Source organism: Camelus bactrianus, chromosome 2 (genome assembly GCF_048773025.1).
Source record: "Camelus bactrianus isolate YW-2024 breed Bactrian camel chromosome 2, ASM4877302v1, whole genome shotgun sequence".
In the NCBI taxonomy this organism is placed as follows: Eukaryota; Metazoa; Chordata; class Mammalia; order Artiodactyla; family Camelidae; genus Camelus; species Camelus bactrianus.
Genome location: NC_133540.1, coordinates 108008127 through 108031933, shown reverse-complemented (window position 1 = coordinate 108031933; position 23807 = coordinate 108008127). Strand labels below are relative to the sequence as shown.

Sequence of the window (23807 nt, the reverse complement as noted above, 5' to 3'; positions counted from 1 at the left end):
GGGTTTTTTTCCCCCATTATAGCCAGTTTACATGGCTTTATGAAATGTCTTTTGTATTTTCCCTCAGTTACCAATTCTCCTACCTTTTAATTAGTATATTTTACGCATAACTATTTACTTATCAATCCTAGGCACTGACAGATCCTGCAACTTAAAACCAGTGCCTAATTTTATCTCCTTTAGGCAAGACATCTTTGGGTTATAATCCCTTTAATATAAGGTTATTAAACAGAATACAAGAATATTTTCAAGCAGAAATGTAAAGCAAATTCTAACTAATAAGCTCATCCTCACTTCAAAGTCTTATGGCTCATCTATGTTCAAATACTCTGGTGTTTGTCTCTTTCTGGTGTTTTGCTTCTGGTTCTCTGGTCTGCAAACTTTTGTCTTAAAGGGCCAGATAGCAATTTATATAACCACTTAAAATGAAATGTAAAAATGTAAAAGACATCTTTAGCTCACAGGCAGCTAGCTAGATTTGGCCCATGAGCTTTAATTTGCTGATACCTAGTCTATTTGCTAAATTCCCTCCCTTTCTTGCATCATTTAAAAGAACAATGTAATGCCCTTTTCTCAAAAAAGTAAGGAGTGATATTTTCCTATTTAATGTCAGACTGTCATGACTCATTAGTTACATGTACTAGACAAAAAATACACCCACACAGTGGCTGATACAGAGTATTTTATTTATGTATTTGATATCTGTACAGATGTCTCTGTCCTCATCTTTATCTCTCTAGATTCTTATTGAACCTCAAAATTCCTAAAGGATGAGACTTGCATCTGTTTAATACAATTTGTACACTCTCAGCGGAGCACAAGCATCAAAGGGACATCTGACATATTTCAATAATGATAAACACAAGAGAAAATCAAAGTCAACAAGAGACAAGAAAAAAAGCAGATGAAAACACAAAATTTCTTATTTCAGGATTATGCCATACATAACTTGTAATATCTACTTCTTTAAGTTTATATATGAGATTATACTGTTTTTATTACTTAAAGGCAAAGGGGGAAACTGCAGTGAATTACAGGAATAAAATGCAAAGTAAAGGTAACACATATTTTTGGCTCTTGGACCAAAAAACTAATGATCTGTGAGGATAAATGAGAAGTGAAGAGGACTGAAGTAAATTTTCATTTCACCACATGATCTCATGTTAAAAAAAATTGCCTTTTAGTCTTACTGATTGATTGGAAATGGGCAGTGATGATCTTTTTGGACTGAGAAAAAAAAACGATGCAGTTCATTAAAACAAAAGGAGCAAAGGAACAATAACCAAATGATACTTGTAGGGTCACTTCTAATGTGGAAGCACAGGGGGGAAAAGTTGGACCTCATTCTGTCCACTGCATCCTTCTAAGTTCAGAGAGACAAGAAATGGCAGTGGAGGCCACCTCACTCAATTAATCCAGAAATCTCTAAATTTCCCTGACACTTTGGAAAAGTCAACAGGTGTAGCTTAGTATTTAACATAGCAATTTTATGGTTTAAAATACGTATTTAATGACAAGTAAATAAACCGATGATCAGAAAAACAAGAGTGCCGTTCCCATTAAAATGTGATATTAAACTGCTGCCTAAAGACATTTTATAAAGTAAAAAGTGTTTAAAGTTTAATTTTACAAAAATCAACACCATTAAAACCAACATGATTATTTTCGACTCATCCAATCACTGAGGTAACAATATTATAAAAATATGTAAAAAAATTCTAGTTTCATAATTACCAGATACGCTAATTCCCATACAACTAGTATAAATGTGATTATTAAAAAAATAGTTTTGTTTCCTTAAAAGCACTTGGTTCATTTACCATTGAATATCAGATAAATATTTGCTATCCTAAAGTACCAAAAAAATTACAGATAAAAATGGCAATGTTTATACTCTGGGTTTCTTGTTCGGTATATCCTGAAGACTGAACTTTGGAATTTCACCAGAAGCAGCATATGGAATTCTCTTTGAAGACACCTTTTTGCCAATTGTTTCAATCTAGAGGGGAAAAAAATTTTTTTTAATCTTTTTAGAGAGAAAATTACTAACAATTACAATACATAAATGTAAAATCTCTATAGTGCAGTATAATAAGGAGGAAAACCTAAGTGATTTTTTTTTTAAAGCAGAAGTTTCTCAAGTTGTCTGGGTTAATATGAAAGATCTTTAGTTCCTTCCAAATTTTTATGTTTCTAGAACCAGTCTACACTCCATTTTTCATATTCGTATCTAGACACGCTCACTCCTGTCATTCTCAGCACCAGACCCGTTCAGAGTAGGCAGGCATATGCCACTACCATCGTAGTAGCACACACGCAAGCAGTAAACAGACCAGATTGTTTTTTAATGAGCAAAAAGCACATTTTTATTATGTTAAGCCGTTACAATTTTAGGTTTTATTTATTATTATAGCTGGTTACTTCAGTATAGTTACCTAAGCTAAGTAGTATGTCACCTTACTAGAAGAAACACACACAGATTATATATTATATGTATAAATTATATATATAATTTATGTATATAAACACAAGTATACACAAATACACATACACACTTTCCATCTCTTTTTTATATTGCTAATGGGACTATAAAATTCCACAACCCTTCTGGAATACAATTTGACAGCATTTATCAAAACTCTTAATTATGTACTACATATTTGTGCTTATTTATGTGATTACCTTGCAGACCAGAATGTTAATTCACATTCTTTCCAACACTATTCTAATGTCTGTTTTCCTTATTCTAAAATAACTTGCACAAGCTGTAACAGCATAGTTTTTAGAAGTTCGGGTTTCAGAGTCTAAAAAGGCTCCAGTTGGAATCCTGACTGATAACTGCTGTGTTTCCTAAACTTGTTAAGGTCTTTCTTCCTCATTTGTGAGTGGTGTTACCCACCTACCTCAAAAGGCTGTGGTAAGAATTCAACTAGATAGTGCTCAGCAAAGTGTCTGGCAGAAAAGAAGTTAGCCTTCAATAAATCAATGGTAGTGAATTTTCATTTTGCATATTACATTTTAAATCTTTTCCCTGCTATCCAAAATCATCAGTCTTATCTTTAAAGACACTCCTTTTTTAATAGTCATAGCTTTATCTCCTCTCTACAGCAGAGTTAAATATACTACACAATTTTCATAAATGTCTTTTTAATTAAAAATAATATCTAATTCTGACTCATACCACAAAGGGTTTTTGCTTCGTATTGATCAATTATACAATAATCAATTATAAATCTTATTTAGTGACTTGTAAATACACTTTCTTTAGTGATTCCATCCTAATTTTTTTTAATCCTTGCTAGCAAAAGTTAAGTTATAAGTTCTTTTATAAGAACTCAAACTCATTTTAATGTATATCCTCTACGTATCTTCTCCTTTTGATGAGTAAAACAGGAATAAGAGAAAATGTGTCTGTGCCTGCAGATAATCTTAAAAAACAAACAAACAAAAAAACCTTGCTGAGTTTCAGTCATGACTGGGAAAAACAATCATGTTAACTCACTAAGGAGGGCTGGGACAGAAGAGCCCCCAGGGTCCTTGCCGGAGTGTGCACGGACAAGGATGCCATCTGAGTTTCGCTGTAAGTTAATCTCTCATGAATGAGAAATGGGCACTGAATTCTAAATAAGGATCTTCAACAAGTCAGTGACAAGAGAACCAGATCAAATACTTCGAACAGCACAAGGGGCCTTCTCAGTACCTCTCCAAGACAGCTGGTGTCGAGCAGACGCACACAGCCAGCTCTGAACACAGCCCTGCGCTGCTCTGCTTGGGGACCGTGCTGATGCAACCTCCTGGCAGATTTCTTTATCCTCCCTGACATCCCCCCAAGCCTCCCACTCCATGTCCACACTGCTCTGAGGAAATGGAAAGTAGCTCCTTTTCTTAACATTTTTGGGGCCCCTGGTAGAACTGAAATAGATGCAACATCAAACATACTGTTCAGGTTTCGGTCAGCGCTCTAAATGTTCCATAATTAGCTGACAAACCCTGAATCAGAAGAGGGCTGGAGCCCCTGCATCTCTCGCACCTCATTCAGACCTCTCCCAGCACCAGCACAGTGCTGAGCACTCAGGGTCCAGGATCCTGTACCAACATGTGACAATTATACTGAGTACTGTACTTTTCAAAACATTCACATAGCAATAAGTGACCTCGCTTCTGAGGGGGTCAGTGTGATGCAGACAGTTCTGCAGAGCAGCTTTGGAGGCTCCAGGAAAAAAAAAATTTTGATTTGTAATTTATTTTCTTACTTGACATTTATATGAGGCAAGGCAAGGCATATCTTGCCCCTATATGATAGGCAACTGATGACTTCCTAGATACTACGTAAGAGAGACCCATACTGAATGACCTTTAGATCATAAATTTAAGGAGGGAGTGGACTAATTCACAAATACCCCAGAGATTCCCAGAGAATTGACTGACATGTTGCCCCACAGTTATGTTATTGCTAAATGAGAAAATACTAAAATTCTAAAACTCAAAGCCTTTAAAAAAGCAAATGACCAAACAAATGGAACAAAACCAATCCAGGGTCATGCTTACCTGGAAGCCAATGGTTTGTAGTTCATTGTGGAGCCCGTCCAGGACACGCCGTCCATCAAAGATAAAGGCTGGCTTCAGCATTTTTTTATGAATGCGTTCATAATCCAGTTCCTGTAAAGACAGAACCAAAGAAACAATCAGAGCACATACATGCACACGTACATACTCAACCCCAACTGATACTAGAACACCTCTAAAACCCTCCTTCATCTCATGTATGTCACCTCACCTTAAACATGTCCCACTCAGTGCAAATAACAACAGCATGGGCACCATCACATGCTTCATAGGGGTCCTTGGAAATAGTCACAAGCCGGGCCACTGTAACAATCCAACAAAAAATTGGAATAAGAAAGGAGTGATTTGAAATTATGCATTTTAACACTGGGATTGCAGTGGGAGTTGGAGGTCTGACAGAGTGGAAAAGTCTGGTTGAAGTGTGAGTGAGGATAGTGGTAGGGAGCCTGAAGTACCCCTAATCTTGCCCCAGAAGCATCTCCTTAGAATCTCTGGGGCTTTTTAGAATATGTTGGAAAATCATTAGACTAACCCACAGCTGATTACTTGAAATCAAAGTTGATGGAAGCAATGTCTGAGAGTTTAATTTTAAAGAAATGAGTTTGAAAAGAGGGCCTACCAATGATATAAATGATACAAACTGAATTATCAAAGGTTTCTAGAGAACAAACAAGTTTGGGGGCCCAAACTCAAAGTGACACATGAGACACAAAGCCTTACTTACCTTGGTCATCCTCTGAGACTCCTGGATGAGAAAGATCCACAACTATTTGTTCCCTTGGTACTTTCGGATCATATATATGGAGGTGTGCACCTTCATCCATCAAATATTTGCTGATATATATACTAGACGACTCTCTGAAGGGAAAAAAAGTCAGTATTGCTAAGCTCTTAAATGGCACATATTCTAATACCTAAGGGGTTTAATCGTACCGGGTAAGATTCTATTTCTTGTGAGGATATGGCTGCTCACTTCATTTTTATTCTTTATACTTCATACATACATGTATTTCACACACATCCACCATCACAAAAATCAGAGAGGAGTTCACATTCTCAAAAAGGTTGAAGTATTTTAATGAACTGATACCTTGTATCACCAGTGTCCTTTTTGAATGCAAACCCCAGAATAGCTATCTTCTTATCAGTCACGGTATTAAACAGACTGTCTATAATCCGGGAAGCAAACCTCCTTCTCTGGTAGTCGTTCATGTCTATGACCTGAAATCACATGTACAATTATGCAGTGATCAGTTAAGAGGTGCAGCCTGTGCCACACACTGCTCATGGCTTCATGGTGAGTATTCTTGTCTGAATACAAGCCTCATAAATTAACAGGAGGCAAAGATTAACCAACCTATTCAGTATCTACAGATGGGGGAAAAAAAAAAGAATTACCCATCATCCACCCCCCTTCCTTATAGCCATCCTGATAATTTTAATTTTCATTTGGCTTAACTTCCCATGCATCAGGCTGGGACGGATGTAAAGGGAGGGAGCACAGCTGATTTCAGTCCCATCTGAGGTCCAGCCATGAGGCCAGCCTAAAAAAAGGCACACAGAACACAGTGTTCTCCATAGCCAACTTCTCCAAAGCCTGTGGAAGCAATTAAATCCCAAAGTACTCCCTCATACACTTACCCCCGACCCCTCACCAAAACTGAGTGTGAGTAGAAAATGAACAGAGAATAGTCAAGACAATGCACAAAGTTATAGCTGCCTCTGGATGAGCCATAACACCATGAACATCTGGCAAAGTTTGTAATTCAATGTTATGCATAAAAGTGTCAGATTGCCTAATCTGTTATTCTCCTAAGAGTTTATAAACAAGATGACATATTGGTGACTAGATGAATATAAGGAATGAATTTTATTTAAGGCTCTAAGCTTCTATAAGCTGTCTCAGAGGCTGAGAGCTTGGGAAGTGAGTCCAAAGTGTTGGAAAACCAAGTCTTTATCTGCATTTTCCCTACAATGGACAGTAAGATAAAGCCAACATAATGGACTGAGTGAAATAAACTTAAAAGTGTACATTTCCCTGAAAATGTGCATTTTCTTACATTCCCACTCACTGACAAAATCTGAAAAACCATAGACTTGGGGAAAAAATATTTACAAAAGGTATGAACACTGGCTGGTATCCTGAACAAATTACTAACATCGCTAAGCCTCAGCTTCCTCGTCTATAACTGGGGATAATATTAATGATGAGAACTAAGATACTACATGTAAAGTGCTTAAAAGGGTGCCTGGCACAGAGTTGAAGCACTCAATAAATATTAACTCTATTTCCATCTTGAGAAGGGTCTCTAATCTTAGCTCTGTGAATCTGGGAAGAGACAAAACAAATTTCAACCATTTGGAAGCATTACAATACAGGTTCTTCCTTTACTTTTATCTTACGCCTTTCAAGATAGAGAAGAATTATAATTGAAAGTGGCAGTTCTTGCTTTACTCTAACTCCAAATTTAGTCATAAAATTGAAGGAATACTGGTTTTATCATAAACTTCCATCACAGCTGATTACCAAAAAACACAAATTATAAACACAGAAGCCCAATAAATAAACCTAAAATGAACAAACTGAATATAATAATGAGTACCTGGAAAAAAATTAATCCTATCAAAAACATTTGATAAAGTAACATGTTTTAATTAGAAGTTAATCATAACTTGTTGACTCTAAGGATTAATACCTGCTGCCAATAACGAGCTACTTCAGGCAAATTTAGGGCCTCACAGAGATAAACCAAATTCAGAACATCCTTTTGAAAGCAACTCCCACCAAAACCTGAATAAAGAAAAAAAAAAAGACAATATTTTCATTTAGGAACCACACAACTGAATCATGTAAAAAATTTCTTTGTCATACTAATCAGCCTATGCTAGGATTTTTAATGATAAAATTTGGATGTTAGAAAATCAGTGGGTTTATAAATTGTGTGAAATTTGCAAGCAACCAATCAACCCTATAGATAATTTCCAAAGAGTTTTCTAGCTAAAGTTTTATTATGGTGATATTTTCTATTTTTTCCCTTATTCATCTGGTATCACTGCCCCACATCTCTAATTCTACCATACAGCTGGCAAACTTTTATAGGCCAGATAGTAAATATTTTAGCCTTTATGGGCCATAATGTCTCTGGCACAACTATTCAACTCTGCCTTTGTAGCTCAAAAGCAGTCACAGACAATATGCAATCAAATGGGCATAGCTATGTTCCAATAAAACTTTACTTACAAAAATAAGCAAATAAGCTGTGGGCCAGTTTTGACCTGAGGGCTATCGTTGCCCACCTCTTTTCTAGCACAATGCACTGTACAGTGAAGGTGGACGTGAGCTTTGGAATCAGGAACTCATTAGTTGTATGACTTTGAGCAAGTTATAAAAATTACCTCTGATCCTTAATCATCTCTATAATGTAAATACCAGCACCTCTGTAATAAGTTATAAGGATTAATAAATAATATAAAGTGCTGGTTCAAAATTTGATGTATAATATGCCTTCAGTAAATAGTAGCTATTTTTATTAAATGGTCACTAGAAGAAAATATCAGAAAGATTTAAAAGGCTAGGAAATGGCATGAGGTCCCAAAAATATAGGAAGGGCTCCCTATGGCCCAAACTCTAAAAGTCTCTATTTACCTTGACATCAACCTTATTAACTTATATCCAAAAATAGTTCTCCTTAAGCCCAATAGTTATGTTCTACAAATCTGCCACAAACGTTGAATTAGCATATACTAAAGCATTGTTCCTAGGGAAAAGACAGCATTAGGTGCCTGTGAGCTTCTGGTCTCATTTTTGTCAACTGATCGACACATAATCTTGTTTTATGTGTGTTTCTGTTTAAAGACACATTTTAAAATATGATTGATGGATTAACATTGAACTCACAGCCAACAGCACTAGTAACTCATGCCTGACTGAATGAACCTTATTAAACAGCATGTATTTTCCCTGTAAGGAACATCACAGCCTTCTGGTGCTTGGAAACACTGGACAAAACTTGAGCAATATGCTTGGAGGCCATTTTAAACAGTGGAATCACACAAAAATGCAAAAAATGTGGCAAGAAATAAACCACAGAAAGCAAAATGTTTTTTGTGGGAGGTGAAACAAGAAAATAACATTATTGCCTTATTCATCTTCAGCTGAGAATGTATGTGTTGGGTGACTCAAAATTTTTAATGCTCTGTTCATGCCTGCAAACGACCACAAAAGCATCATGAGCACTGACGCTGGTGTTACAAATAAACTTTAGCACGTAGGCTAATTCACAAATATGAAATCCACAAATAATGAGGATCAACTGTATTTCACCAAGGCTGCATTTCCAAAACTGCATTAGTAGGAAAAGCAAATGATAGGGAATTTTTCCTTACTTGCTTCAGTAAAGTGTAACAACATATCCTATGTGGTCTCCCAAACTTACTTGTCCTAAATGTTCTAACTAAATACTAATATAATCCTCCTAAAACACTGACCTATGTTTATCCTACTAATCAGTCAGTAATTATTATACAATATAAATTAATAGGCTGAGGCTACATGTATAATGGAATCATTATTTTATTTTAAGGGAGTTAAGCTAAGCAAAGTCTTCCTTAAAGTTAGAGACCTAGCTAAATAAACCTACTTTTAATTACAGAAATTTTTTCAATTTACCAACACTGGCTTTCAGAAACTTATTTCCAATTCTCTGGTCCATTCCAATGGCTGTTGCCACCTCTTCTACATCAGCTCCTGTTGCTTCACAGAGGGCACTTATAGAGTTAATGCTGCTAATTCTCTGGGCAAGAAAAGCATTTGCTGCCTTAAAAAAAAAAAAAGAAAAGGAAGACTATGATGAGCTAAAATAGGAATTGTATACTTCTGCATTATATTTCATTGAGTTGATGCAAATTACTGAGGGAGATATAAAAGTTACTGATGGGCTTAGTTTGAGGAGGCAATGGATGGGCTGAGACGGGAAGATGTTTTAAATTAGAGAAGAAAGATGATTAAGAAAGTAAAAGAAGGGCAAGAGTGATCTTTTAAATTACTATTGTAATGTAAAGTTCTATTTTCTCTTACATATTACAGGATATTTTATACCCAAATATTTGATCCCCCTTGTGAAAATTATTTCATAATGTACAAGAATATTATCTTCAAAAACATACCTTTTTATTAATATTAAGAAAGTACCTGTGTAGCTAATCAGGGTTAAGAGAAGTAAGTCCTCAGCTTTAAATTTAATAAAGAGTTGAGTGCTATATACCAACCAGTTTGGAAAGTTCTGAAGACCAAGTATTAGTGGTGAGGATCTTTTCTCTGGGAACCCAGTGCTCATACACAGCACACAGTGCCTGCACAGCTCTCTGGCCCTCTGGGGTTTCATCCCCTCCAATCAGGACTCTGTCTGGGTTCTTCAGGTCCTTGATGGCTGTTCCTTCTGCCAAGAACTCAGGGTTGGATAGCACCTAGAATACCAAAGCAAAGGAAAGTTTTAAGCTGGCATTAATTATGGACAACTTTAGAGGGAGGGTATAGCTCAGCGGCAGAGTGCATGCCTAGCATGCACGATGTCCTGGGTTCCATTCCCAGCACCTCTGTTAAATAAAGAAATAAATAAACTTAATTATCTCTCCCCCATTAAAAAAAATATATGGACAACTTTACAGCATGGATATTTACATAAGAAGAACAAGATTCTAATGCTTCTTTTTTTCATACCTGTAAATTCAAGTTGGGTTTTGTGTTTGCATCGAATATTCGGCGAATACTTTCCGCTGCCCGCACTGGGACTGTGCTTTTCTCAGTCACAATTTTGTACCCATGTGAGTTCTGCACAATGCGTCTAGCACAAGCTTCAATATACTTCAGATCTGCTGCACGGCCTTTTCCCATTCCGTAGGTTTTTGTTGGAGTGTTCACCTGATGAGAGTATATGGGATTAAGAACAGAGGATTGGTGAGATATTCCCTCATTTCACGACATGCCCTGGACCATCAACTGACTAGTCAAGTGTGAAGTTAACTACCATGAGTAGCCCTGATTCCACCCTCTATTAGTTCCATTGAAATACTACATTTCATAAATACAATACCAGAGGGAACAGCATGAAGCACCTGGAAAACTCATTCAATAAATTGCTGTTGAGAAGTTACTGTATATGTGTCAGAACCAGGCAGGCAGGTTCGAAGCTAAGCCTGCAGATAGAAAGATGAGAGACTCCGAAAGGAGTTCACAGTTTGAAATATAAGTTTTCTCTTTCTTCCTCTCTTGATGGTATGTAATATATTATCCTGGTCTTTAAAACCAAACTTTAAACTCCTTTTCACTCTTCTTTTTTATAGACCTATATCAACAGGTTTTCAAAAATGTTTGCAGTATCATTGGCAAATGCTTTCTTGGCTCATTAAAGCTAGAAATTATCTAGCATCTTCAGGATACAGAATACTATGTAGACAAAGACTGTCAAAATAGAAAAATAAATCATGAGTCCAGCATCTAGGCACTTAGTTTTGGCTTAGGTGTATCATAAAACCTCAGGGAAGTGTGGCTGCCTTTGCCTCAATGACCTCAATGAACTCACTGGAAAATGAGGATAACATGCTCTCTAAAATCTAACACATGAGCTCTCATAAAAATAAACGTTCTCTGAAAAGTCTAAAATTCTAAATAGGAATAATTTTCGAACCAGTCAGTAGCACCAATTTTCTTCTCTTGACAAGCTCCTAACTTAACAGGAGACTAAATAAAGGAATCAAGCCAAAATAAATCGAAACATGAAGATTGAGTTGAAGTGTGAAAAGCAGGAGGAAAAAGTTGTTTGTATGCATGGAACAATTTAGGAAAAGACTTAGATGTGGAAGTCAGGGTGTAAGGGAGTACAGAATGGCAAAGACGGCTGATGGGATAACATTAAACAGGCCAGAGAACAGGCAGACAGATGATCAGACGGCTTGCCCAGATAAAGGAGCTCTGAAGATAACACTTGAAAACTGGTTCCACTGCATTTCTTTGTTTCAGATGAATACTGGTAACTGGTGAGACCCAGACATCTTCATATGCATATTGGATATTCAGGGTTCTTCTGTAAATTGGTTGTTTATAGTCTTTACTCATATTTTGGTTGGGCTCTTTGTCCCTTTTAAAAATTGACTTAAAAATTTTCTTTATATATTTCAAATATTAATCTTTATTACTTGCGTTTTACTTTTTTTTAGAAAAAGTTTTAAATTTTAATGTTTTCCTTTTTGATTTTTGTGTCTTATAAAATAAATCCTTTTATCTCAAAAAAAAAAAAAAACTGATTCGATAGTATAAAACGATTCCTACCCAGAAATTAAGCTGGAGTGGGAGGAAATGGAGAGAAGAAGTAAATAAAACAAGACCAGCCATGATAACTGCTGAGAATGCAGGATGGGTAGACAGGGGTTCACTATATTGTTGTTTTCATCTTTTGTAGAAGTTTGTTATTTTCCACAGTGAAAAGTATACATGTAAATTTAAAAAAGAAAAGAAAAAGCAAATCTAGAGAGTAATACTATAATAATTTACCCTAATAGGCACATAAAATAATAGCTTGAAAAGATTCAAGGCAGCTCAGGCTAGACTGGCAGAGAAACAAGTGTAAAATCAGCTATCTGTGCTAGATCAGACTAAGGAAGACTCTATTGCCTAAGAATAGATTCTTTAAACAAAAAAATTTTTTAACTGAAAATTTCCCCTATGAAAATCCCATTCCAGGATCTGGTTATCCAAATATTAGACTAAGGTAACTTCTTGATTTTCTCCAAGCATCTAGATACTCCAAAATAATGTCTCCTTTTCTATGCCTCTACCCTAACCTTCTGCAAGAATTAAGTAGCGACTGGGTAGGTGAGTCATAGAAGTGGCACTAATTTCTCTGAAGTAATTAGGGAAGCCAAAAGGAGAGACTGAATTCATGACACACTTTCACTATGGGCTTCATTACTACTTCCTTTGGAGTTCACATATCTTCACAGCACTGCTTTTGTCTCAAAGCATAGTCAATTCAACAGCATCTATGCTCTGTGGAACCCAGGCAAAGCTCACACCACTGGCTTACCCTTTATTCCTTAAGGTCCTAAACGTCTAGAGTCATATAACATCCCAGCTCAGCCACCAATTGGTTATAACTATACTATCACACAGAATATTTGAATAGATGGTTACCAGAGCAGCAAGAAAAAAATTATCTTGAGGTTCAAATATTAGACTACCAGAATGTACTCCCAAGCATTGATTCTACTTTTTTCATCACAAAGGTACAACAGTTTAGCTATGAGCTGCAGGTGTCTGTGGACTAGCCTAACAACCTAACCAAGTTCTAAACAATTTAAAATGATTTTCAGAACATAAATGCATCTAGATAGGAGATGCCTATAAGTTTACAAGCAAACTTTATCTGATTCTTTTTACGTCACCTCCATCAAGCAGTGGAAACAAGAAATGATGAAATATATATACTATCACCCACTGTGTTCACACATTACCAGCGCTTTCTAACTCTAGATCTCAGACTAGAACTTTCTTTGAATTTATTTGTTCAATGATCTGAAGTTACCAGATGATTATAGGGTTTGGTAAAGTGTTGGATAAAAAGTTAGTGATAACCAAAATTCAACTGGACAACTCTATACTAAGTAATGCTGTGGCTTAATACCAATAGATTGACTGTTAGAATTCAATGAAACTTCTATATAGACAAGAATACATTAAAACTCACACAGCAAAGGAAAATACTTACAGAAATAAACACAAGATCAGCTTCTTTAATGGCGTCATCAATATTGGTAGAAAAAAATAGATTTTTTCCTCGACAGGATTCTACCACTTCTTTTAGTCCTGGCTAAAAAGGGAAAAGAAAAGAAGTTGTACATACATTTTATCAGTAATATGAAATAAGACAATAGTATAGGATTACATTCGTTAAGAGGAAGCTCATGCTATAATTTAAAGGTCTAGATTTGCTCTCAAATAACACCTCTGTAGAAAAATCAAAGATCATATTGGTACCAAAGACCATCAAGTGTACATGATGGGACACAACAAACAAAGCAAAATTGATCCTGCCACAATTAAAGCAGATCAGTTAAACGCATGTCACTGTTTACCACGCACCTGACTGTTTCATAAGTGTTAACAATTAACTCCAAGTGTCAACACAATCAGCAGTAAAGTCAAAGTCTTTTGTGATTTCAAGCAAACATTTGATTTTGCATCGTCATTATGAATACAGGTTTTTACCCCCAAGAATTTAGGTCATAGAACACAGGCCATTTAGACTGGTTGTGAGTCAATAATTACTCTATACATACATGAAAATATATTTTTTCTAAGTCCTATTATAAGAAACACTTCTATTAAAAACGTGCTACTTTTCCCATACAATTTAACAGGAGATATTATTAGGAATTCTGAAGGGGGAAGGGTATCATTCACTGGTAGAGTGCATGCCTAGCATGCATGAGGTCCTGGGTTCAATCCCCAGTACCTCCACTAAAATATAAAAAAAAAAAAAAAAAGAAAGAAAAAAACTAATTACCTCCCCTCCCCCCAAAAAGAATTTTGAACTATACAACACCACCTAACAAGTATTCTTGCTCCCCACCCCCTCAAAAAAGTCAAGTCTAAATTTGATCAAATCAGTTCAATCAGCAAAATCCTGACTGAAAATTTCTACAGGATAAACAACCTGGTTTCTCCAATTAATAAACTAAAGCGAAAAACAGAGAAAGAAAGAGAGATTAAAATACTGTGGTCTTAAAAGACACTTAAGAGATACAAATCTATTGTAATATATGGATCTTATTTGCATCCTGATTCAAATAAACCATGGGAGGAAGGACATGTTTAAGAATTCTTAAAAACCAAAGCAAAACAGAACTTCTCCTCTCCTGGAGGAGAAGGTTCAAACAATATCCACAATATTATGGACATACAGAAAACCATATACAGCAAAGTAAAAAGCCACTTCAGGGACCAAAGGTCTGGAATTATATCCAGAGATAATCCACTTTTCTTCATGGTTCTGAGGCACTTTAACATAAGCAAATGGAGAAAGTGTAAAAGTAAATTCAAATTTCTATTAGTTTAACTAAAATGTACAACAGAACCAGCAAAATACATGAACCACTATACCATGAATGTCACCAATTATAACAACTGTTTGCTTGATCATTTTAACTAGATTCTAGAAAGTGAGAGTAAATGGTTACAGAGTTGGAATTTTTCAGAGAAAATTTAATTCAATCCTATATAATTTCCTAATGTTTAAATTAAAGTCACCTAAAAATCAGAGCAATGCAGAATTTATACTGGTTTTTTTTTTTGTCTTAATAACACCTCAAAATGAATAACTATATTATTCTGTTAAAATCACTGGGGTATTTGTAAATCTCCAAAACAAATGTAGAGATAATTAATGATATAGGTTCTACCTCTTATTAGAGTCATTATATAATTATCATAATTAATATTTAAGATTTACATGGTATTTTTTATGGAAGAACTCAAATCCTTTCACACTGTAAAATGTTACTCAAAAGAAGCACAGCAAATTATCCATTTTGGGTTTTTGGAAGTAGTTATTATTTTTCAATGAACAAAGTTAAAAAAAGCATTAAATATGGTAACACGAAACAAAAATGTTTTAATTGTTAAATATTAACAGTATCTACTGTGCTGTTTTCTGAGTAAAAACTTGAATATCTTATTACCATATTTTATATGATAGTCATTACTATTTCCTTCTCAGGCAGTGAACATGACTACCCTTTTACTAATATAGTTTTGACCCATAAAACATAAGCCAATAAAACAAGAAAAGAACCACAATGAACATAAATTCGTCTACCCTAAGTATATTTAGCTGGGTTTTCAATGTAGCCTTCATAATCTTTTCACTTGTCCTCTCATTCTGAGATTCCTGCTCCAACCTCCACTATAACTTCTTCAAAACCATCTTGCCTCCCACGTTCAGACAGCTGAGATGACCAATGTGTCAGTGTCTTTTATATCATGTCCTCACCAACAAAACTGTCTGTATCTTTATCCATCCTTGTTTACTTCCTTGTCTCCGAGAAAGAGACTTTCAAGGTCAATCCCTCTACTTGTGCTTGGGAGCCCATCACCTTTGCTATCTTTCTAGACTTTATTCCACCAACTGGACCCTTTATTCTTAAGCTTTTGACCTTTCCTTCTCTATGTGATTTGTCTACTGTAGTTTACTAACATGCTTGATCCTTTATCAACCATAGAAAAGAACATAAATAAATGAAATCACTTTCCCCTCTGCCCCTCTGCAGTGACCACCCCCTTTATTTCCTTCTAATTAAACCTTTTAAAAGAAGACTTTTAATCCTTTTCTACACTTTCTCACTTCTTCAATCTCCTGCCATTTGTGATCGTTCTTGTAAAAGTTACAACGGCCCCCATAATACCGAATTGCATGGATATGTCTCGGATCTTATTTCTCCTATATCTGGCATAACTGACAGCTTATTCATTCATTCAGCAGATATTTGTTGAGCATTTATTAAGTACTGGCCACTGTGTTAGTCACTCATAATCAAGACATGTATCTTTATGGAGGTTGTACTACGATACTTCTGGGTTTTGGTTCACCTTCTCTGAACTACTCTTCATTGTTCCTTTATGGCATTTTCTTCTCCACTCAACATCAAATATTAGCATTTGCCAGGGTTCTGTCCTTGACCCATGCTCTGTTCTCTCTACAGGCTCTTCTTGGGAGAGCTCAACTACTCCAATTTTAACTACTACCTGCATAATCTTTTTTTTTTTAAACTACCTGCGTAACCTTAACTTTACATCTTCAGCCGTGAATTCTTGAATATCATTCTAGCTTCCTTCCTCTCTTTCATCCTTCTTATATAATCAACAATCAAATCCTATCATTTTTCCTTCTAAATATTTCTGTGATTCTCAGAGTAGGTAGACTGAGGGTGGAACAACTCTCAAGAAGGTTGTGCACTCAAAAGAACTCATTAAATATTATAAATACACATTAGTTATCATTTCTTTATCAGTGATCAGGAGTTAAATATTAGTCATGAAAAGACTTTCTGATATGAAAACCTGGTATTTACAATGAAAAACCGATGCCATAGATTTTTATACCACCACTGAAAACAAGTATCAATTTCACTGTATATTTTAAAATGCATTATAGGATACAGATTTAAGGTGGAAATTGATTACAAAGGTATCTAAGGTTTCTCTGGAAATAAAAATATTTCTTTGCTTTGTCCAAGGTAGGTAAGTATAAAATTACAACTAGTAATGATATGTATAAGCTACTCAATAAAGGAATCCAGAAAGCAGTGTGAACTCCAGTTAAACCTGCCATTCATTTTTCTTCTTTCATGGTTCTTCCTGTTTGACATTTCACATAACATTTCATATATCAGTATGGCCAAGACAATGTGCAAGAGTAGTTTTACAATATAAAGTAAAGAAATAAAAATGGAACAAAGGCCTGACATACATTTGAAATGGATAATTGGGTTGCACAGTTCATTTCCCCAAGTAAGATATAGAAAAAAAATCATTTTAGATCTTAACTCTTTTACTCTAACTACATATCCCAACTGGATTCAATATCCATGAGGAACACACTATATTTTTGGAAGAATTTAACTTTTAACTTTTAAAAAGCAACAAGATTATTACATGGGAAATTCAGATCATCCTCACAGTTCCTTTGTGGCTTATTGTTGTTTCTATTTTAGGTTTCTTGGTTGTTATTTATTTATTTATACTGAACTATAGTTGATTTACAGTATGTGTTAGTTTCAGGTCTATAGCATAGTCATTTGGTATTTTTGCAGATTATACTCCATTGTAGGTTACTACAAGATGATGGGTATAATTCCCTGTGCTCTACAGTATATCCTTCTTGCTTTTATCTTGTATGTAGTAGTTTGTATCTGTTAATCCCATACTCCTAATTTGTCCCTCCTGTCTTTCCTCTCCCCTTTGGTAACGACAAATTTGTTTTCCATATCTGTAGAACACACAATTAAAAGCCCTGAAGTCACAGGAAAAAGAGTTTCAGATTTCAAATAGAAATAGTAGTTCTGTGTTCACTTTAGCAGCACATGTACTAAAATCAGAACACTACAGAGAAGATTAGCATGGCCCCTGTGCAAGGATGACATGCAAATTCATAAAGCATTCCATATTTTTTAGACAACGAGGTCCTACTGTTGTTTAACAGTAGGGAACTATATTTAATAGCTTGTAATAACCTCTAATGAAAAAGAAAATGAAAAATATATATATGTACAACTGAATCACTAAGCTGTACACCAGCACTAATACAACATTGTAAATCAACTATACTTCAATTTAAAAAAAAAAGAAATAGTAGTTGCCTGCCTGCAGCAGTAGTTTCATTGATTTTTTTCAGTGCAGTATAGTATTTTATTGCAGGATCATACTATAATTTATGTATCCATTTGCTGACAACATTTAGGTTGTTTCCCATTTGGGGTCATTATCAATGGCACTGCTAATACCTGTGTTTTAGTGCATATATGAATGTATTTCTGTTGGATATACACCTAGGAGTGGAATTTCTGGGTCAAACTATGCATATTTTCAACTTTAGTAAATACTGTCAAATAATATTCAAAAACATAATACCATGAACTCATTTTACAGTGAAAATTTTAAAAAATGGAATCTGCTTAATAGTTGGTAAGTTAACAATAAATAATAATAGTTAATAATAAGATAAAGGCATATTTTCCTAACTATAAATTCTTTAAGTTCATAGAAATTTTAAAATTCCAATTAAACAAATTTGGGATACTAAACACTGAATATGAAAGACATCATTTATTCATCCAAGGTTTCCCTAATATAAATACAATAATCCAAAAATATAATAGCCTTACATGAATATATAAACATTTACATTTATATTTTATAAACATCCAGTTTTATTTATTTTATTCTTACAGAATACCACTTTTAAATTTTACTATTACAATATGGTAACCATACCAACAGACAAAAGTAAAAAATAGAGAAGAGAAAAAAATACTCACAACCTCATTGTATTAATACAACCATTATTAATATTTGATATACTTCTCTCCAGGCATTTTCCCTCAGCGTATTTGACATAATCATAATTATAATGTTCATAACATTGTATATTTAGATCTTTTCATTTAATTTCTTATCAGTTGCAGTCATAGATTTTTACATAAAAAATAAATTTAGCAAAAATAGTAACAAAACAAAGAGTATAAGAACAAAGTGTTGTTTAATATTGTTTACCTCATAAATAGGAAGTGTAGGGGAGTTCCATGCATTGATTCTTGATTCATTGACATCAACAACCGTTACCCTGATTTCAGGGCACATATGAGCAATGACACTACACGTGGGTCCTCCAACATAGCCTGCACCGATGCAACAGATCTTCTTAATTTCAAACATGGCTGTACTAGGAGGGAAACAGTAGGACTGTTCACTACTGAAAACAGAAAATGTAAAGAGATCACACTGCACATTCGTCACACTTTATAAAAACTGTCAAGGTGACAAATATCTGGAAAGATTTCCTATATTGACACTCAATAAGATTTATGAAAGCAATGATTTAAAAAATAGAAGGAGGGTATAGCTCAGTGGTAGAGTATATGCTCAGCATGCATGAGGTCCTGGGTTCAATCCCCAGTACCTCCATTTAAATAAATAAATAAATAAACCTAATTAACTCCCTCCACAAAACAACAACAACAACAATAACAAAAACTGGATGACCTAGCCTGTTTTCGGCTGTACTAGCATGAAACATGGAAAAAATTATTGTAACTGGTATTACTGGAGGAGAGTCACAAAGATTATAATTCAGAAAGTCAGGAAGCAAAATAGAACCTTACTTAGTCTTCTAACACATTAGGGTAACTTTGATTGCTGAGGGAAAATTCAAGGGTGAACACACCAATGCAATTCGAGCTTAAATAAATGCTAGTACACAAAGGTCAGCTTTATGATAGGTTTAGACTAAAATAATCGGTTTTAAGATTAGTTCCAAAGTCCAGAATTGGCCTCTGAGATTATATTCCCTACACAATTTGGCTTCAGCGATTTATTTTCAGGTTCTTGACAATGATCTTAAATTCTATCTCAACTTTAATCAGAAACCATAAGATGGTTAAAGGAAAGTAACTTTTGTAGTTAGCAAAGCTGTTACATAGATTTTGATAGGTTTTTCAAAAGCCATTAGGTGAACCGATTCACACTAATCAGAGTGACAAGGGACTGAGTTATACTAAGAACGTTAGTTTATTCGGTAATGAGAACAAGAATTGTCAAACTGTTCAGATTCTTAGAATTTTAGTCCTTGCCAAAAACTAAATCCAATCTCAGACATCATTTGATCTAACCCATTCATGGATTCCAAAGAGAAGGAAAATGGCAATCAGCGAGTTTAAGAATTTGTTAGTATATTCCTGCACGGATCAGAGAAGGTACTCTGGAAGGCAGGATCTAATTACAGTGCCTAGCAAGTATATCCCTATTATGAAAGAAGATACACGAAGTACAGAATTAAGATGATCCAATTCCCTTTGGCATGTATTAAGCAATGTTCTAATCTTCATTGGTTCTCTGGGCAGACTTCCCTGTCGGAAGAGAATGAGCTGACCAACCCACTTGAGGTTCCCGGTCTGTATTAACAAACAAGTAATCTGGCTTATAAATTAATCTTTCATAGCCATGATTTGCAGATATCAACTCACAGTCTGATCTCTAATGACTTTTTATAACTATTAAAAAATGGAATTTTAGTAAAATAGTAAGTATGAACAAAATATGGGATCTAATTGAGTCCCTGAAAGAAAGCAATATTCTTTGTGATAAATGCATAAAGAAATATTTAAAATTTATTTTTGTTTTGAATAAGTAATAATTCACGATTCAAAAATTAAATCTGTATAACAAGGTAAACACTCAGACTTGCGCCTACCCCATTCCTGTCTACTTTGCTACCCTCCACTTTTTCGGTTATCCCCACGTTGCTATTTCACATGAAGTATGAACTTGCAGATGACAATGGGGAAATTACTGAAGAAGCTAGATGTACAATCTGTGCAGGTCTGAATAAACTGCCACTTGGGAGTTTCAACAAAACCTCCAATAAGCTTTAACATGGAGCTTGATACAGTGTTAGTGATAAATAATTTGCCCAACACAGTCTCTTCTGATTTCATTTTCAATTTCTGCTTTTATGTACCTTCTGACCCTCTACTGTGCTGTCAGGGAAATGGGAATATTTGCTCACTGAATAAGTCAGTTTGAAATGAGTTTTTTTACCTCTGCGTTTTGGGAAAGTCACAGCAAACCAGGCTGTTCCAAAACTAATTATCCAGTAGCTAAGGCAACAGACCTTATGGCTGGATACATCAACTTCACACATCATCTTAGATATTTCCAAAAATTAAACAGTAACAGATGCCTGACAGAGGAAAAATATTCAATCAGTAAGAAAATCTGTTAACCTTATTATCTATAGGGTACCATGTAAAGCTGTGGAAATGGCAAGACAGAAGATGGAGTATGCTTATTAATTATAGATTTTATGTTAGAGAAATAAGTACAGCAATGGGAGAAGAAATGAAATCCTTTCAGTAACGGGTGTCTACCACTTACCTTAGACTAGATGCTGGGTACTGAAAAGCACGTCTCAGAGAAGACAGTAAGATCTTTCATTTCCAGAACAGCCCCTCCCACCTACCTCCCCATCCCCCTCACCCCCAAGAAACAGACCAGACTACTGTTGTCCATTTCTTAGGGGATTTGACGAAACTCAAAGGCTCACTGTGTCTTTGAGGGCAGTCAATGAACAGCTACTCCTCTGTATATCCCTGAAAAGCTCCCTCTCAGTGAATCCCCCTTTTTCATATACCAAAATTCTCAACCTTACTCCATTATCTTCCTGTATATAAAGAGGTATAATTTTTCAAGGTTTCACACAGCATGATCTCCTGAAAACGCAAGAAAGGCCTTCCCTAACATGAAATAAAGCCATTTATACGGTGTGGTGGCCAACAAAGCATTCCAAGACAGCTCATACAGATGTCACGATAGAATCAATGTCTTAGGATTTCGCCCTAAAAGGGCTCTCTGGTTCACTTTCTCTTTAGTTTCTTTAGGGCGGCCAATGACGTGAGGAAAACAGCAGCCCTCCATATGAGCAGACCCCAAACACAAACAAAAGACTTCGATTCTGAGACCAAAATGGGGTCCCCAACCAGAAGACCACTTCCTATGGTGGATATTTGGGTTTCAGAGGCGCCAGGGAAATCTCATTTGTTTTAAGTAGGAAAGTGGGGAAAAATAGAAAGAGAAGCGATTGGAAAACTCGCGAGTCTTGAATAAAAAGCCAAGCTAGCCCTCCTCCTGGGCAGCAGATCCAAAAGACGATTCCCGCCCAGAACCCAGAAGAGGAGACGAGGGTCGTGAGATTGGAAGCCCGGGACCGAGCGCAAGGCGCGAATGGAAGCTGCGCGCACACCCCCCTGGCTCCTTGCACATCCCGCCGGGACCCAGGAGCATCCCCACGGGGCGGCTGGGCCAGCCTGGGAAAGGCGCTTACCTACGACCAAGCACCGACCGCTCCTATTCCGACGGCTCGGACAGCTCCTCGCTCTGGGCCGCGCAGCCGCAGCTTCTGCACTCGCGCCCTGCTCGGTCTGATCTGCCCTCACCGCACGCCCCTCTAAGGCTCCCAGGCGCCGCACCCCGAGTCCTGGGCCCAAGCCCGTATTTAAAGGATTCTACCCAAGAAGGCGGAGGCTTCATTCCCCTGCAGCCAGGCCCTCCTGGACTCTGGCCTCAGCCGCATCCCTGCTCCACCTCCCGCCACGCTAGGCCCGCGGCCCGCCCCTATTTCCTGCGGGCCCAGGGGCGTGGATATGGGGGCGTGGCTAGCCGTGGCTGGGAGGAGTCAGGCCCCGCCCGCCGGCCGAGCTTGGGCAAATCCGTTCGGGCCAGCTCACAGCCCCGCCCCTGCCGCGAGTGGCGCTGGGTGGAACTGCGTGCGCAGCAGTCAGCCAAGGACAGGGCCTGGGTCAGCGGGACCGTCTCGGTCAGTCAGTAGTACCCTGTGGTCCGAGCCCCGGTCTTGCCGTCTGACCCCCCGCTTCCCTCCCTGTATCCCTGTTCTGGCTGACAGTCGGCGCTGAGGAGGTGCCGCGTGCGCGCCAGGGGTACGAAGGTACTGGGCGGGCTGCGTCCCGAGGAGACCGGAAGGTCCCCGCCCCCTTTCCGGTCTCTCCAGCAACCTAGAGGGCTGGCCTCGACTTTCGGCTCCCTAGACCCAGTCGATCCGCTGCCAGCGGCCCACTCCACTCCCACGCCCTTCTAGGCTCCTAGATCTACCGCACCCTCCGGGCTGGCGGCCCAGGGTTTAGTCACTTTACGTCCGACCGGCCGCTTCTGGGAAGGAGGCGCCTCACGTCTGGAGGCTACTGAATCCCATCATGACTGGACTAGTTAGTGGTCCCCGCCCTGATCCCTGGGTGGAGAAGCGGGACAGCCACGCCCTCCAGACACATTTTCCTGATACTCCTGCCAAATTAAGGATCTGAGATGTCCGTGCGTGATGTATAGCAGAGAGCATGCAAGATGTAAGTGCCGTGTATAAGAAAGAGTAAAATTAACGTATGGAGCCTTCCACTTTTAATGTGGCGAACAGTTCTGTTCCTCTTTCCCCACTAGAAGATCATATTAAACCTCAAATCTAAGAAGAAAAAAGGAAAATCATAACTGGTCTTAATAAATTAAGAATTACAACAAGTGATATAATCTGTACTTGAAATTAAAGACCATTTTAGGATAAATCATTAAAGTGATTGGAAATTTATAAAGGTGCATTAAAATACCATATAGATGATAGATTTCTTGATAGGAGCATGATGACAACTAGAAAGCTGTTGAATGTCGATTAAACACGTTTGCTGTGGATTGTAGAATGTATGATAAGATATGTAGAGGTTTTTACATTCTATGCAATTAAGTTCATTTATCCAACAGTTAGTGCCTGTTGTGTGTTAGACATTATCCTAGAGACCGGAGATGCGAAGTGGATCAAAACCCAATTCCTCAAATGAACTTATTTATAAAACAGAAATAGACTCACAGATATAGAGAACAAATTTATGGTTACCAAAGGGGAAAGGGGCAAGGG

At 36.9% G+C, this 23807-nt stretch overlaps 1 protein-coding gene and 1 non-coding gene across 6 annotated transcripts; one reads left to right on the top strand and one right to left on the bottom strand.

Moving 5' to 3' along the window:
* Window positions 1-669: 669 nt before the first annotated feature.
* Window positions 670-22999, bottom strand: UGDH (UDP-glucose 6-dehydrogenase). Of its 5 annotated transcripts, XM_045522375.2 has the most exons (13): window positions 22215-22999; window positions 20933-21074; window positions 18890-19053; window positions 13329-13430; window positions 10286-10486; window positions 9835-10032; window positions 9236-9383; window positions 7263-7357; window positions 5657-5787; window positions 5291-5424; window positions 4778-4869; window positions 4549-4659; window positions 670-1999 (listed from the first exon to the last, which is right to left on the bottom strand). In XM_045522375.2, exons 2-13 carry the CDS (start codon window positions 21036-21038, stop codon window positions 1889-1891), a joined length of 1593 nt encoding a protein of 530 aa, XP_045378331.1. In that variant the 5' UTR covers window positions 21039-21074; window positions 22215-22999; the 3' UTR covers window positions 670-1888. The 5 variants fall into 5 exon arrangements, with proteins under 5 accessions (XP_045378331.1, XP_045378332.1, XP_010960959.1 ...); XM_045522376.2 differs by lacking the exon at window positions 20933-21074 and having other exon boundaries at window positions 18890-19088; XM_010962657.3 differs by lacking the exon at window positions 20933-21074 and having other exon boundaries at window positions 22215-22998.
* LOC123618986 (U6 spliceosomal RNA) lies at window positions 17682-17788 on the top strand. Its single transcript, XR_006727482.1, has one exon. It is a non-coding gene; the product is annotated as a U6 spliceosomal RNA (small nuclear RNA).
* Window positions 23000-23807: the final 808 nt, after the last annotated feature.